This window comes from Castanea sativa, chromosome 12, assembly GCF_040712315.1.
Source record: "Castanea sativa cultivar Marrone di Chiusa Pesio chromosome 12, ASM4071231v1".
Taxonomy (NCBI): domain Eukaryota; kingdom Viridiplantae; phylum Streptophyta; class Magnoliopsida; order Fagales; family Fagaceae; genus Castanea; species Castanea sativa.
The window spans coordinates 26,413,291-26,430,946 of record NC_134024.1 but is presented as its reverse complement, the minus strand read 5'-3'; the positions used below and the strand labels follow the sequence as shown (position 1 = coordinate 26,430,946).

Genomic DNA, 17,656 nt, shown 5'->3' with positions numbered 1-17,656 from the left:
AATTAGTAACAATTTACCAAATAAGATTTACTATGAAAATATTGTGAATATAACATTACTCTTATTTTTGCTGAACTCAAGTTTTTGTGATTCTCAAGTCAAAGTGTTTATCATTTTTATTAGGATGGTCAAAATATGTTAATTTAGTATTTAATTTTTCAAAGTATCTATATACATTTTTTTTCAAATTAGGGTGGTCACAGAACAGATTATTTTAAACTAATTATTTGTATAATGTTTTTTCCTAAGTATAAATAAATTAAGAATAATTCGGCAAGTGAGGGTTGTCCTAGACCACCCTCACATACAAGTGGAGCCACCATTGCACCTCGCCCGGCCAAACTCAACCAAAGACTGGAAATGTCGTTGTTACTGCATTTCAATCCAAGTCGAGATTGACATCATGATGTATAACGGAATTGACTGTTACCAGTCAGTCAGGTAAACCTCTGAAAAGCAAGAAACCAAAACTCTTGGTTCCCAGCTCGTGGGTGTTGGCTATGAGTCTGTGACACTTATGTTGAAAAGTAAAACCTTGCACCCAACAACTTATGCATACCTAAATGGTAATCTGAACTATGAACCCTTCTCCATCAGCTTCCCGTCCAGATGTAATAACATACGAAATGAAGTCAATGGGACTTGCTCTGGGATTGGGTGTTGCCAAATGGATATTCCTCAAGATTTGACAGATATTGATTTTAAAGCATATAGCTTTAACGATAACCACACAAAAGTCTAGGATTTCAATCCTTGCAGTTTTGACTTTATAAACTGAGAGGATAAGTTCAATTTCTCCTCAGATAATCTTATCAGTCTACGAAACAATGAAACCCTCCACATGGTTCTTGATTGGCAATTGGTAACGAGATTATGAAAGTTGCCCAAAACAAAGCGAATTACGTATGTGGAGGAAATAGCACATGAGCAATTGACCTCAATCCCAACAACGTGTCTAACAATCTAAGCACTAAAATAATTGATAAATCATTTTACAAAATCACAATAACTCCCTGCTCCCTCGTCGGGTGGTTGGAAGGCACCAATTTTAATGGTTTATATTTGAAAAATGTTATATCCGTACCAAAAACTTAAAAATGTTTTGACTGAAAACATTTTATGGCGAAACAAATGGGTTCTTCATTTCCTTAGCTTCTCATTGCTTTTAATTACAGTGTTTTTTTAAAATTACTCAAAATTGTTATTTTATTATTATTATTATTTTTTTTACAATTGCCCAAATTAATAAATACGATGTTAAATAGCTCAATGTAACTGTACAGGCAATCAATATTGTGCTAATGAACCAGAACATTATCATTATTTCTGCGTTGAGGGATACCATCTGGACCGCGACGCATGTCCCCACTCATAAGTAATCACTAGTAGTTAACTCGTCTAAGTTGGTCTGTATATATTTATTGTTATTACCATTGGATCCTTTTTGTCGTATCATTAAGCTGAGTCAAATATGATTTTTTTTTTTTAATCTGAGATAGAATTTTACTCTAACTTAATATAAGTATATGTGTGTAAAATTCTCTTATAGAAACTTGAACTCTAACCCTTGCCCCCCTCTTTCCATATCTCATAAGCACTTATACTTGTAAAATGACCATCACTTCCACGCGGTGATAATATCAAACATAATTAATGTTTGAAAAAAATTGTGCCCCTACCATCTTTCATAAAAACTTTTTTTTTATCTGAAATTGAGTTTTAATTAATGTAGGATCATATATAAAATGATTTTCTACTCTTGATAACAAGAGAATAAGAGATTTTTCTTTTATTTACTTTTTTCCATGGTCGGTATGAAAAAAAGAAAGGAAATTTTTGAACTTGTAAAAACTTTTTCTTTAGTCTCCATTTTCCAAGTTTTGGAAAATTTAGACTTTATCAATTCAGCATCATAAAAATTCCATTGAAAAATTCTAGTGAAATAAAATAATTATAGAACTTGATTGTCCTTGGGAAGAGAGTTCTGAATTCACCTATTCGCTATAAAAATAGTATGAAACAAACAGTCAGTTATTACAATTCTATTTCTTTCAATTGTAGGTGTTAGCGCAGGTTTAATAATCATGCTTGTCTGCAACTCTTGGATGTACTTGATAATCAAGCAAAGAAAGCTAATCAAACTTAAAGAAATGTTCTTTTAAGCAAAATGATAGTTTAATGTTACAACAACACAATTCTCTAGACAGAAAAATTCAACTGAAACGGCCAAAATCTTCACCACAAAAGGGATCAAGAAGGCTACCAATAAGTAATTATAATTTTTTTTTTCTGAATAAATTAATATTAATAATAATAAGTTATTATAATAATTTTTTTAATAATAAAAAAAATATTATAAAACTTTAATCATTGGTCGGGGAGGTTTTGGTATCGTTTATAAAAGATTTTTATTAAATAATAGGATCGTGAAATCCAAAATGGTGAATTAAAGTAAATATAAGCAATTCATCAATGAGGTAGTTTTCCTTTCCAATCACTTTAATTCACTAATAATCCATGCAAAAATTAAAAATTTATATATCCTCATGTTTTATAGATTTATTTGAACGATTTAGATATACCTATAACTTTGATCACCTTCATATATAAATAAATAAAATTTTGATTATTATGCATAGAAAATGTTGTAACTTCCCATCAACTTTGATGGGGCGTGTCCTGTTATAATTTCTTCCAAGTCAAATAAAGAATGTTAGTTCTCAAAAAATTAGGTATATTAGGTTTTCAATCACCATCGCACGGTCACTTTGGAATTATATTCAAAACATGTGTTGAGGACTATCTAAACGTAAATTATACAAACTTACAATTCTGTAATTAATTGAATTAATTATCTGATTAATATTATAATTTTGGGAAGGTTCAACTCATAATACTTTTGATGAAGTAAAAGCCTAAAAAAGAGCTAACCTTGTCCTTGGAGATCACAAACACTAAGCAGGTTGCTAGGCTTTCATTTGAGTTACTTGTAGATATTATAAAGAGTACGCGACTATTAGTTTTAATAATAAATTCAACCAGAACTTGTGCTATTGTAACTTGTAGTGCTAAAGTGGTTCATCCATGTGAAAATAAGAATTCACCAACCACGGTTATATATATAATCAAGTTATGACAAATGTTATAGCAAATTCGGTAGTCTAGAAAGAAATGATAATTCTTAAACCACTAAAAAAAAAATCACTGTTGAGAATTCAATGTATTCTTAATCACATTCTAGTAAGATTAATGCTACCCTCATAAATCATTTTACAAACTGTTTATTTAGAAAATTCTTTCCATTTCTTATCTGTACTCTAAATTTGACATTTTCCATCCAGTAATTAGTCAAGGATGTAAAGTGTAAACAATAACTCCACCACAAACATGCACTTCAAGATTCGTGCATTTGACTTGCCTTATCTTTGCGTATGCTTTTAAATAGTCCATCATCTTTACGAAGTTTCAATACACCAAAACATTAATCTTAGACATTCTTCTGGGAAAAATAGTGGGTCTATGGTGTTCCATAGGATACTTATGCAAGTCATCTGGGTTGGTGTGATATTATCAGCGATAATGGCAGCCACAGCAACAACATTTCCATTAGCCCTACCTAACTGCCCCGACAGTTGTGGAAATGTAAAAATTCCATATCCCTTTGGCACAATTGACGGGTGTTACCTCAATGATACTGCTAATATTGATGATGGGTATTATTTTATCAAATGCACTAGCAACGCCCAAGGCCAACCTCAACCAATGATTTGGAACCTCAACGTTACAAGCATTTCCCCGGAATTAAGTGAGATTGACATCCAGATGTATAACTCCATTAACTGTTACGACCAGTCTGGTACGCCTCTTTCACTGAACAACAGGGTGTCTCTCAATGTCCCCAGTTTCACAGTTTCTGTCACCAAAAACAAGTTTGTGGCAGTTGGGTGTGACACTTACGCAATCCTCAATGGTGCTCTGAACGGTCAACTCTCAAGCGTAGGCTGCGAGTCCACATGTAATGAGACACTGAGTGTAGTCAATGGGACATGCTCTGGGATTGGGTGTTGCCAAATGGCTATTCCTCAAGATTTGACAAATATTGATTTTGAAGCCTCTAGCAATTCAAACCACACACAAGTCTGGAATTTAAATCCATGCAGCTTTGCCTTTGTCATCCAAGAAGACAAGTTCAATTTCTCCTCAGATTATCTTATCAGTCTACGAAACAATAAAACCCTTCCCATGGTTCTTGATTGGGCGATTCGTGCCGGGACCTGTGAAGTTGCTCAGAACACAGGAAAGTGCATATGTGGAGGGAATAGCACCTGTATTGATCTCAAAAACAGGTCTGGGTACCGTTGCCAATGCAGGGTCGGTTGCCGCGGGAACCCATACCTCAAAGACGGTTGCCAAGGTATTCAATATATCTATATATCTACTACAATTTTTTTAATCAAAGAAAGAAAAATAATGAAACACATTTCAACGAATTTCTAATGTATATATTATGTGGCAATACGTTTCAAGTTTCATTTTCGTTTCAATAGTTTGTGATTGCTTTTGATTATGGTTCTTCTAAGTTACATAAAAATGGTAATTTTTTTTTTTTTTTTTTTCCAATTGCAGACATTAACGAATGTGATGTTAAAGAGGCCAATAACTGCACAAGCAATCAATTTTGTGTTAATGATGTCGGATTATATCATTGTTTGTGCTTGGAGGGGTACCACTTGGACGGGGAGGCATGTGTCCCCAATCAAGCTGCTCCTAAATTATCACTAGCAATTAGCCTCACTATTGGTAAGTTATTTAGTTGCTCTTTGGTAGACATGGCAAAACGGGTCAAGATTTTTTTGACCTGACTCGATCCGAAAAATACTCGACCCGAACCCGTTTTTTCCTGAAATAAAAACGGATTGACCTGTGACTCGACCCAAGTTTTTCGAGTTTTTTGCAAATCAACCTGACCCGACCCGCAACCCAACCCGAATCCGAATCACTTTTTAAAATTTTTTTTTTTTGGTAAAAAAAAAAAAGTAAAATTAAGACCATAGTAGTTTAATTGTTTATTGTGAGTTTTAAGGAAAAAATTGATACATTTACATATGCAAATTAATTGAAAAATAAAAGGTTGAGCATTCTGTAATGAGTAAAAAATTTTAAATATCAAATAACAAAGTACGTGCCAAGATAATATGGTTACAGTAGAGTTAAAAATATAGATTTAAAATTGTAGACATGTGTGAGAAACATTTACAAGTGTAAAAATAGTGAAGCCAAAGTATCAAATTAGCATAAATTATGAATGCTTAGATTTATTTATTAACAATTTATGTCCAAAATAAACGGCTTTTCAAAATAAATTATGATATTTTCTAAAGTGTGTGTTATTTAACAATGATATGATATTCATAAAAGAGACAATGTATAAATAAGTAAACAATCAAATTTTAATGTATATCTCAAATTGAAATAGAGTGCCAACAACAATTAATAATAGATTATAAAATTAATTTTTAAGATTGTAAATTTCTTATATGTTTTTATTCTTTATCAAATGAGTTGTCCAATAAGTCATTTGTAATTTTGTTTTATATTTTGGAATGTTGATATTGTGTAGAAATAAAACACGTGTATTTATTTTACTTATGTTTGTGTTATTTTCTTTTAGATAGCAATGTTAGGATTTGTATAATTTTAAAATTATTGAATAAATATTAATAAGTTTAACTGAATTCATTTTTTATATAAGTGGTGAAATCAAAATAATGCATTTTATATCAAATAGTTTGTTGTATAACTTTCCAAGTGACAAATATATGTTGTTTTATTTATTAAAAAAAAATTCATATGAAAAATACGGGTCAACCCGACCCAACCCAATTGACCCAATCTGAACCCGACCCGCCCCGCCCGTTTTGCCATGTCTACTCTTTGGCAAACTTTTTGCTTTAGTTTTTTTTTCTTAATTTAACAAAATTAGTTTTTTTTTTTAAAATTAATTAGCTTTTAATATTATTTTGGCACACATATAGGCTATTTAGCGAAAAAGCAAATATACATAACCACTATATAAATAAGTTACTAGAAATACAGATAGATTGAATTTTAACTTTTAAATGTAAGATCATATATAGAATGACTAGCAGTCATTGTTCCAAAAAACAAAAACAGCCATGATTGGTTTGGGGGAAAATAAAGGAAATTTTAGGACATATTTGCTACACTATAATGATGATTACACATATTGTAATTATGGAATCTTTTTTACAAGGCCCACAAACCCTTTAAATGCTTTTGATATGTCATTGGCCTCATTGATCAATGTTGTCTAGTGGAAAACATGAATACATACTAAAACGTATAATAAAATATTCTTTTTTTTTTTTTTTCAGAAGGAAAATATTCTTTATTAAAATGCATATTTATTGGGATAAAATAGAAGCTTTTGTTTTATAACAGGGAGATTTAAGGGGTATTTATTAACGTTGTTTAAATTGCAGTTTTCAGTATTTAAACAATATTAAACGTATTTTCACAAATTTTTTATCTATATGTATTTTCACAAAAGAACAACGTTACTATAAATCTCTTACTAAACAGACCTTTAAGGTTTCATATACAACTTGTGAATAAAGTATGTGAAATTTTGTACTTTAATTGACACTTTCTTTTGTACAAAGTATGTGAAAAGATTTTAGCTGCAAAATTAATAGCAACTTATAAATATCTCAAAAAAAATTGAAAAATTTTGTATAGTAAAAAAAAAAAACAAAAACCAATAAATCAATATAAATCACTCGTTTTCGAAAATTTTAGTATAAATCTCTTGGGTCCCATAAGTCATAACAAAAATTTGGGAGACCTGTTGTGTTAGCCATAGAACCAGGTGCGATCCAGGACCACAATGAGCAGGCAATCATCCTGAATTTCTGATGTTTTCTCAATCTTGGGCCCATATTTACCCCCCAAGTTTGTAACCTAAGCTCACAGTCAACCTACTATAAGTCCAATATATATAGAGATGAACAATTGGAAAGGCCCATGTTGAGTTAGGACCAGAACCAAAGCCCACCCATAGCATTCCTTTTTTTTTTTTTTTTTCCTCTCCTTTTCTTTTTTTGATCTAGAAAGAAAGGGGTGCAATACCATGGAGAATCTGTCAGAATTTTTTTTACTTATTTTTTTAATTATTTTATTCAGAAAATAAATTATTTAAATGTATTCTATGTAAAAAAAAAAAGTGAAAATTGAAAACTATGTCCAGTAAAAAAAAAAAAAAGAGAGAAAACAAATAAACCCTAAAGCCAAACTAAGTTACGAATTCTAAATCGCATATCAACCCCATAGTTTATAATTTGTCACCTAAATTATACTTTAATATCCATTTTGAACTTCAAAATTTCTTTTGAAAATTTGATTAAACAGATTATTTATGCAAAAAATCACTTTTAATAGATAAACTCAATTTAACAAAAAACAGTATCATTTTCTAATTTCTGCTTTGTACTGAACTATCGTTCGGTTTATATAATAAGTACTTTAATGCCTAGATAAATTTTAGAGGGTATTTTGCACGTTATAGAACCTGATAAACAAGAAAAAATATAACCAAATTTTAATTATTTCAATTTAGGAAAACTTTAAGAGCAAAAAACCTAGTTCAAAGCTGAATAAAATATATTCTTTAAAAAAATTTTATTTCAATTAAAATTAACATGGTTTTATTTATATTTAATTTGTATAAACTTATGTTAGAACAATTTTTTAGTGGGATTATGAATATGAAAATGCTAAAATCACTATCTATTATGAGATAAAACTTAAGTATAGTTTCTTTAGGTGTAGTTCATTGTCAAGAGCTTTCTAGCTTAAGCTAATGGACACTTTTTAGTGTTTCTAAGAGAGACATATAAAGTTCAAATCCTCTCCATTTCAAGTTGTAACTATCATATTATCAACAAAAAAAAAACAAAAAGAATTGTACTAAGGTTTTGCCTTCTTTTTTTTTTAATGAAAAGATACATACAAAAACACAAAAATTTAAAAACTCATTTTTATAGAGGTAAGGATTTAAAAAGAAGTTAATGAAAAACTAGTTTTTATTGGAACTAGATGTATTGTTTGTAATTGGCCCAAGATGATGATAATACTTTATTCAAGGAAGTCAACATTGTATCAGTACTGGTTGTATATATTGTACCGGCCATAAAATCAGTATGATACTCTTCTAAAATGTTCTGACCAAAGAATAAGGTTGTACTAGCATACACCAATTATACCAGGAACTTTTTGGGTATTTTAGCTAGAATTGATGTTTATGTTGGTGAAATATTTATAAAACAAATGTTATAAACCATGTTATTTAAGGTAATACATTTGGTTAATGTAGTTAGGATAGTATTTAAGCTTATAAAATGTGTGGATTTTAAATAGTATTTCAAAAAAAAATCAAATATATATATATATGGGGAATAGAAATTTGATAAGGCTATATTGCCACGTGTCATATCTGAGGCTAAGGAGGCCACTATAGCTCCGAGGAGATCACACCCTTGGACGATAAGGTCACTTCAATGGCACGTTACCAGAGGAGATCACACTGAAGAGAAGGAGATTCGGAGAAGGGGTCAGCCCTGACTGAAGGGACGGTGGCTACCACCACATTTAATGTTTCTCACCAAACCTCCTAACTACATTTATGTGAAGAAGACCCTTGAACAGTACTGCCTTGATTGTCGCAACTCATAAGGGATTTGGGAAAGTGTCTGATGGGACAAACACTCAAGTGGTAGCCTAGGTGACCAACAACTAGAGGACCAAGATCATCTAAAGAGGGCTATATAATGTGAGAGACCCTCCAGAGGAAGGGGATCTAAAAAATGGTGGGAGAAGATACTGTAGTAACTTAGAACATAAATTGCAACTAAGTTTGAAGGAATATATTCAAGAATTATTCTCCTCGGACTTTGTCGACAAGTGATTTTCTTCGCATACAGTTTAATTTTCTTTATTTTCCTGCTATCCTTCATCCACTGTGTGCGTTGATCCTTCCATTGAAGCCCAGTCTACAAGCTCACTCTCTACAAATTCATTGTGTTAGGCTCTTTGGGCCCTAGTACTGTTACTTTTTGGGGCTAGGATTCAACACACGCCCTTACAATATATATATATATATATATATATATATATATATATATATATATATATATATATACTCCTAAAATGGTACATCGGTATCAATTAGTGTCAAAATATTTCGTTTTCCATACCAAACCAAAATGACTTTTTGTATAAAATTGACTCCCTTGACATTACTGCATTTGTTTAACACCCTTGACCCAACTGGTTATATTTTATCCTAGTGTGTTGTTTGGACTTTGAACTCAATTGCTTCCTTAAAAAAAAAAAAAAAATTTAAATAAAAAAAAATTTGAAACTTTTTTTTTTGAGAAACTTGAAACTTGATCTTTAGATTCTTTAAAAGGTCTTGAGTATAGAATTACCTAAAGTTATATAAAAAGCCGATTATGTGAAAGCAAAATTTATATTTATCAATTATATAAGCTTAAATATTACATTATAGTTATTCCTCATACAATGTTACAAACCACCAATTACCATTTCATATTGCCAATGTCATCATTTCGGACACTGGTGTAGCCATCGATAGTCATAACAGCAATTTTCCAATAATTATCCATCGTAGATAGCCGTTGTCTAGTGTTGTTGACATTTGCTTTACATGTTCCGTTTCACATTGATCACGATCCTCTACAGATCTTATATGCTTATTCAGTAGTCACAAATTATGTTGTAAATTCGTAATTCACATATTGATTTAGTCATCTTTTTATAATAGATATGCTAAATATTTAGTTCATACCATGTCAAAGTATTTGCCATTACAAACTTAAAGACAATGGGATTGACAAATATAAAAGGTTAGAAAGTTGTTCAAGGTGAAAATGCATGTTTCAATGTGTGCAGGTATCATCGTTGGCCTTTCAATATTGTTTGTGGGAGGCTCTTGGATATATTGGGGACTGCAAAAAAGAAAGCTCATCAAGCTCAGAGAAAAATTCTTCCAACAAAATGGTGGCTTATTGTTACAACATAAACTATCTAATCATAAAGGGTCTGTAGAAACAAGCAAGATTTATAGTGCAGAAGAGCTCAAAAAGGCCACCAACAACTACGATGAAAGTAGAGTCCTTGGTCAAGGAGGCTATGGAACAGTTTATAAAGGAATATTACCTAATAACAAAGTGATTGCAATTAAGAAGTCCAAAATTGGTAATCAGACCCAGATCGAGCAATTCGTAAATGAGATAATTGTGCTTACCCATATTAACCATAGGAATGTGGTTAAGCTATTAGGTTGTTGTTTAGAAACAGAAGTGCCCTTACTAGTTTATGAATTCATTACAAAAGGGACCATTTCTGAACACATTCATGATAAAGGCTTATCATCCTTACTTTCTTGGGAAAAACGTTTGAAGATTGCTGCAGAAACTACAGGAGCACTTGCGTACTTGCATTCTGCAACTTCTGTGCCAATTATACATAGAGATGTCAAAGCTGCAAATATATTGTTAGATGATAATTTCACAGCAAAAGTGTCTGACTTCGGAGCTTCCAAATTGGTTCCTCTAGATCAAACACAATTAAACACTTTGGTGCAAGGAACTTTTGGATACTTGGACCCAGAATACTTCCATACTAGCCAACTAACAGAGAAAAGTGATGTGTACAGTTTTGGTGTTGTTTTGGCAGAGCTTCTAATTGGTAAGAGGGCACTTTCGTTCGATAGGCCTGAAATTGATAGAAATCTAGCAATGTCCTTTATGTCTGCTGTGAAAGATGATCGCCTAGTTCAAATTCTTGAAGATCATATTGTTAATGAGGGTAATATTGAGCAACTAAAGGAGGTTGCTAATCTTGCAAAAAGGTGCTTAAAAGTGACAGGCGAGGATAGGCCTTCTATGAAGGAAGTGGCAATGGAATTGGAGGGGCTTGTTATCATGGAAAAACATCCTTGGAGAAATGCTACTGTCTATACAGAAGAGACTGAGTACTTGCTTGGTGCACCTACTCAATCATTTAGTATTGATGTTGGTCCAAGTTGTTCTTCCAGTACAGTTGCTGGGTATGATAGCATCAGAAACGAAGCATTGAAACCGTTGGATGATGGGAGATAATTAGTTAATCCACTGTAATATTCTTGCATCGATTGAGGCTAAATTATTGATGTATCTATTGTGCAATTGAATTTATGTATGACAATATATTTGAACATGTGGTAGACTGGTTCATGCTGTGTATGACATTATACACATGTAGACTGAATAAAATCTGGCACATGGACAAAGGAACATGCACTTCCTCATAAATGTCTAGGTGGTATTCAATATCATCTAATTCATACTAACTGATATTCCACTTTGACAGGTTGAGACAGATCCCATCGAAGGCCTTGTATAGGTGAGCAATGATGCTGCCTGCAGTTGTCATATTTTAAAGAGATTTAAATATCTGGCTATAAACTTCCGTGGGAGCTATGAAATTATAAATTTAACCAAGAAAATAGAAAAATGTATAACAAGGGCTGAAATGCGAGCTTAAAATTCAACAATAAAAATTTTCTTCCGAGTCATATGAAAATTGAATAGGCCGAATTTACCCTCAGGCCCCATGGTGGTCACTTAAAATTCCATGCCTTATTGGCAAACTTTGACTTTAACAGCTAAAGAAATGTTTTATCTTTACAGAGAATCGAAGAACCTCAAAAAATTCAAAAATAAATAAAAGTATAATAACCTTTTTTTGAGTGTCTCCCAACCCTCAAAATAAGGTTTTTCTCTTTTTCTAAAAAAAATAAATAAATAACTCACAGCCGTGCACATACACTTTAAAGAACCACATATTACAAAATCTATATTATACCAAAGCACAAATATCAAACAAAATTCAATTAGCTTTCCAAATTACTAAATCCTTCAATGTTGAAGTTTATGGAGACACTTTTACATTGACCTAAAGGAACTTAATATTTTTAACTAGAGAATTTTGAAACCAATAAACTATTATACCCACCATCTTTAATAGCATGCTGAGAGTGTTGGGCCAAAAACGATTTCTCAAGGCCATTCCAAGAGATTAGAAGATGCTTCAATCAGAAGTTCCCATTAGTCTGATAAGTCCTTGGTCCAATATTCCAACATTGTTGCCAATTACTTCTAAGGATGCACGTGCTTTCATCTTGTCAGTAATCTGCAACCAAAGATATACCCGTACAACATGGAGAGTAATCATCCACTTGATACTATGTATAACACAAATCATGTAGTTGGTTACACATGTAAAGATGTAAAGCCCTTTAAAAATCTTACATTCATGAATGGGGGCATTAGAGAAATAGAAGTGGTGGCTTGTGAATAATGAATAAAATAAAGTTACTAGTGAACACATACAACATTTGGGCTTCAAATAACTGACATAGACAGTTTTTAGATTCACATAAACTGATGGAATTTTCAACTCTTAAGAGTAGTGTTTTCCAAAACTCAAAATGAAATACAGATTATGAAATTGAACAAATCATCATGGTATAAAAATAAACTCGGATTAATGATGGCAAAAGCAGCCAAACTAACCCGAGCCTATTCATGTGGTAATGCACTTGTTACATGGTTGAGGTGTTTCATTGACAAATTGTCATATAATGAAGTCCATGTTGACACATTAACATATTTCAATTCATGAATTATTACCTTGACCACAAGTGTCTGAACCCCTGCATATTTGACATCCCAACTGAACTCACTCATGCTCCATCTAGTTCCACCAAGAGAGTCACCATTTTCCCAAGGTAGCTCAAGTAGTACTGAATGTCAACTGCCTAGGATGCATTCATTTATCCATAGGATGCATAAACATAAGTTAGCACAATTAATCATTATTAGCATCAGAGTCATAACTTTCATTATAGAGATAGGATATTGAGCACCAAGAGCATCGCACAGCTTCATTATTTCCTGTTTAACCCAACTTTTGCTAGATAAACATAAATTTACTAATTCCAAAAAAAAAAAAAAAAAAAAAGTACTCCTATCTCACTCCAGCAAATTCCAAAAAACAATACTTGACTTGCATCTAGATATACCCAAAGGAAAAAAGTAAGAAAGTGTGAGAAAACAGACCAGGAAAGGAAGCTAAGGCCAATCAAAGCAGAGCTTAATAACTTAGTCAAAATCCATCAAAGATCTGCAAAGCAGAACTTGCAAATTTAAAATTAAAAAAAATAATAATAATAAATAAATAAAACCAGAATTTTTCTCACAAAGAAAGACTATTAGAAGCAATTAAAGACCCAAAAGTTTCTCAGGATTTCTGTTGAGAAAAATCTAGTGGAAGATGTGAAAGTAAACAAACAAAAACAAAAAGGTAGATTTCAGGGTGGGTGGAAGAAACAGAGAGATCTGTACCTCAATGACAAGTACCTCATCAGAGACACAAATCTTAAACAATAAAAATATTCAATCAATGCAAATTAATTACATAACCACTTGCTGGAAAAATTAGGAAACATCCTTACATTAAAAAAAAATCACATTGGTGTATATCAACATCTGGGCATTAGAGAAATAGAAGTGGTGGCTTGTGAATAATGAATAAAATAAAGTTACTAGTGAACACATACAACATCTGGGCTTCAAATAACTGACATAGACAGTTTTCAGATTCACATAAACTGATGGAATTTTCAACTCTTAAGAGTAGTGTTTTCCAAAATTCAAAATGAAATGCAGATTATGAAATTGAACAAATCATCATGGTATAAAAATAAACTCGGATTAATGATGGCAAAAGCAGCCAAACTAAACAGAGCCTATTCATGTGGTAATGCACTTGTTACAAGGTTGAGGTGTTTGATTGACAAATTGTCATATAATGAAGTCCATGTTGACATGTAACATATTTCAATTCATGAATTATTACCTTGACCACAAGTGTCTGAACCCCTGCATATTTGACATCCCAACTGAACTCACTCATGCTCCATCTAGTTCCACCAAGAGAGTCACCATTTTCCCAAGGTAGTTCAAGTAGTACTGAATGTCAACTGCCTAGGATGCATTCATTTATCCATAGGATGCATAAACATAAGTTAGCACAATTAATCATTATTAGCATCAGAGTCATAACTTTCATTATAGAGCTAGGATATCGAGCACCAAGAGAATCGCACAACTTCATTATTTTCTATTTAACCCAACTTTTGCTAGATAAACATAAATTTACTAATTCCAAAAACAAAAACAAAAAAAAGTACTCCCATCTCACTCCAGCAAATTCCAAAAAACAATACTTGACTTGCATCTAGATATACCCAAAGAAAAAAGTAAGAAAGTGTAAGAAAACAAACCTGGAAAGGAAGCTAAGACCAATCAAAGCAGAGCTCAATAACTTAGTCAAAATCCATCAAAGATCTACAAAGTAGAACTTGCAAATTTATAAAAAAAATAAAATAAAAACCAGAAATTTTCTCACAAAGAAAGACTATTAGAAGCTATTAAAGACCCAAAAGTTTCTCAGGAATTCTGTTGAGAAAAATCTAGTGGAAGATGTGAAAGTAAACAAACAAAAACAAAAAGGTAGATTTCAAGGTGGGTGGAAGAAACAGAGAGAAATGTACCTCAATGACAAGTACCTCATCAAAGACACAAATCTTAAACTATAAAAATATTCAATCAATGCAAATTAATTACATAACCACTTGCTGGAAAAATTAGGAAACATCCTTACATTTTAAAAAAAAAAATCACATTGGTGTATATCACACAAAAGCAGAAGTATAATTTAATCAAACTGAATACTGAGTCAAACATTTACAAGGCTGGATTAGATATATGAAGATTATATAATACAAATTTTATATTCATATATAATGGAATGCAGAGGCTTCTTCCTTTTGAAGATGACAGAAACAACCAAAAGATCTTTGATCAGAAGCATCACCATGATTTCAATGCAGTAGCATCTGCAATTCTTTCAATAAGTTTCTATCTCTACAACAACTAGAAGACAAGTATAAACAACAATAAATATAAAGCTATGATATATGAACAACCAAAGTGAGAAGAAGATCCCGAAAAGAGAGAATAGTGGGTAACTTCAAGAATGCAGCCCACATCAATTGTGCTCGATTAAATGATTAAACAAAAGTTTAAAATACTTGCCTTAAGATTTCAAAATCATCTTTTCCAGTGTAACTGAAAATCTTCGAAACAAGACAAGGGTATTTTTTGTAGCCGCATCAAGAGGGACACCATCACAAATTTTAGCACAAAATAAAAATGGACCATCTTGCTTTATATTTTTGTGTCATGTAACTAAGTAGTGGTTGCCAAAGAAGATTAATATCCTGGATGAGAGGAAAATCATGAAAAATATATATTATAGAAGTACTGTCTAGCAGCACATAAATGGATGATAGAACATAAAGTTAAGAAGAAATTTACAACGTCAAATATGTTAAATAAGAAGACAAAAAATGCATATATTGTATAGTAAACCCAAGGCTCTGCACCAGGAGAAGTTTCAAGGTTAAAAATCTCCTTCTCATGCTCCCAGAAAGGTGATCCAAGGAGGCTGCCATGAATAGCCAGGTTAGTAGGAAATTTTCTATCCAAAAAAAAAGTGTCAATGAACCAATTACACTACCGGATACCATTACTTAGTGCTTTGAGTAACAAAGCTTAAGTATATGGTGAGGGCAACTTCCACTAGATTGTTACCTTTTGCATATTAGTAGTCAATATTCAAGAAATCAAACATACAACATATGATGGTAGTAACAAAAGGCAGAACTATAGAGTAACTCTTGCCAAAATAATCTCATCAGACAATGTCGTGGAAATTTTTTTTTTAAAACTAGGATAAAGTAAACTTGTATAATGTATAATTGTGCTTGGTAATGACATACCAAATCAGTCAAAGCATCCATCACGCCTCCAACAACAGCACCAGCAATTATGCTGCAACTTAAGCAGCAGCAGCATCAATTATGCAGCATCAGTTATTGCCACCAACCATGAGTATTAATCCAGCCAGCATAAATCCTAAAAATCAGCCACAGATATAAACTAGTTGCTATCACTAGTGAAATTTGAGAGTGAAAAACCTGACTTGGGCATTATATAATAAAACAGATAGAAAATAGATCTTGTATTTTTTAAATTTCTAGTGAAATTTGAAACCTTAGTACCATAACACGTTACCAACAAAGCACTGAGCTATGGTTTTGCCGTTTCATCACTCAAACCATCTAAAATTGATACCAACATAGGTCTTCACAAATCCGTGACACCAATTGAAAACAAAACATGCCCAACAATAATATATTTCAAAATGAAATCCCAGCAATTCATGATTTAGATCACACCCTTTCCAAAGTGGCGCACTTCTTTCCAAGTAAATTTAACCATATTGAACTAACAAGGTCCTCTATAACTTTTGTATAACATTCCTATACCCCACATTCTATGCCCCGAGTAAAGATTAATATAATTAATATATTTTTTAATTGCCACCATTGCCAAATGAAAACAATTTTATTCTCATTCAATTCCAGTGCATCAATTTTATAAAAAAATTCAAACTTATAATAATAAAATAAAATAAAAAAAGATTTTATATACAAAATCAAATCAGGCTAAAAGCTTCAGATTAGACCTAAAAACACAAATAAACCAGGAAATGCAGAGCAAAATGAAGAAAATGAGAAATAACGAAATCCACACCTTCTACTTTTTTAAGCCACGGATCTATTTTGAATGAAAGCCGGTTTGGCGTGATTCCAATTCCAAAGTATCCAAACCCTAGCCCCCAATTTATACTACTACTCTCTCTCTTTCTAAGCCCCTAAAACACCAGGACTAACCCAAAATTGGACGAATACTTTGTAGTCGAACGAAGAAGTGGAAGAGATTGGGACAACTTCAAAAAAAAATTTTCTCGGGAAACAAACAGAGAGTTAAATAGAGAGAGACCTGTAATCAAACGAAGAAGTGGAGGAGATGATATTGCCGACCACCGTGCCATTCAGCTCGTCATCAAAGATGATATCGCCAACCGTTGGAGCTAATGGCCTGTTTGGGAGTTTAGAGAGGGAGGAGAGTAGAGGGGAGTAGAGGGGAGGGGAGTAGTGGGGAGGAGAGTAGAGGAGAATGATTACCCTCCACCTTGTTTGGATGTTTTTATAATTAGTAAGGGGGAAGGGAGTAATTAGCCATTTCCCTTGTTTTTAATATTGTAATTTTATAAATATAATAAGGGTAAATTAGGTAATTTACTTTATCAATAATTTTATGTGCTCTACTCTCTCTCCAAATCTCTCCAATTTGGGGGAATTAAAAATAAGGGGGTTGGAGGTAGTTGAAACCCCTTCAAACCCCTTCAAACCCCTCCCCCTCCTTCCTTAAAAAACTCCCAAACAAGGTAATTGAATTACTCCCCTTCCCTCTACTCTACTCCCCCTCTTTTTTTTAACATCCAAACAGGCCATAAGTCATCGACCACCGCACCTTTCATTTTTCAAATTATGGGCTTTATTTTGTGGGTTGAAATTTTTGGGATACCTTTATTGTGAGGG

At 32.3% G+C, this 17,656-nt stretch overlaps 1 protein-coding gene and 1 long non-coding RNA gene across 2 annotated transcripts; one reads left to right on the top strand and one right to left on the bottom strand.

Annotated features, from left to right (window-relative positions):
* Positions 1-3,473: 3,473 nt before the first annotated feature.
* Positions 3,474-11,203, top strand: LOC142618657 (wall-associated receptor kinase 2-like). The gene is made up of 3 exons (XM_075791626.1): positions 3,474-4,414; positions 4,627-4,800; positions 9,991-11,203. Exons 1-3 carry the CDS (start codon positions 3,520-3,522, stop codon positions 11,199-11,201), a joined length of 2,280 nt encoding a protein of 759 aa, XP_075647741.1. The 5' UTR covers positions 3,474-3,519; the 3' UTR covers positions 11,202-11,203.
* Positions 11,204-14,000: 2,797 nt separating this feature from the next.
* LOC142618656 (uncharacterized) lies at positions 14,001-17,149 on the bottom strand. The gene is made up of 4 exons (XR_012841325.1): positions 17,055-17,149; positions 15,989-16,124; positions 14,429-14,492; positions 14,001-14,129 (listed from the first exon to the last, which is right to left on the bottom strand). It is a non-coding gene; the product is annotated as an uncharacterized LOC142618656 (long non-coding RNA).
* Positions 17,150-17,656: the final 507 nt, after the last annotated feature.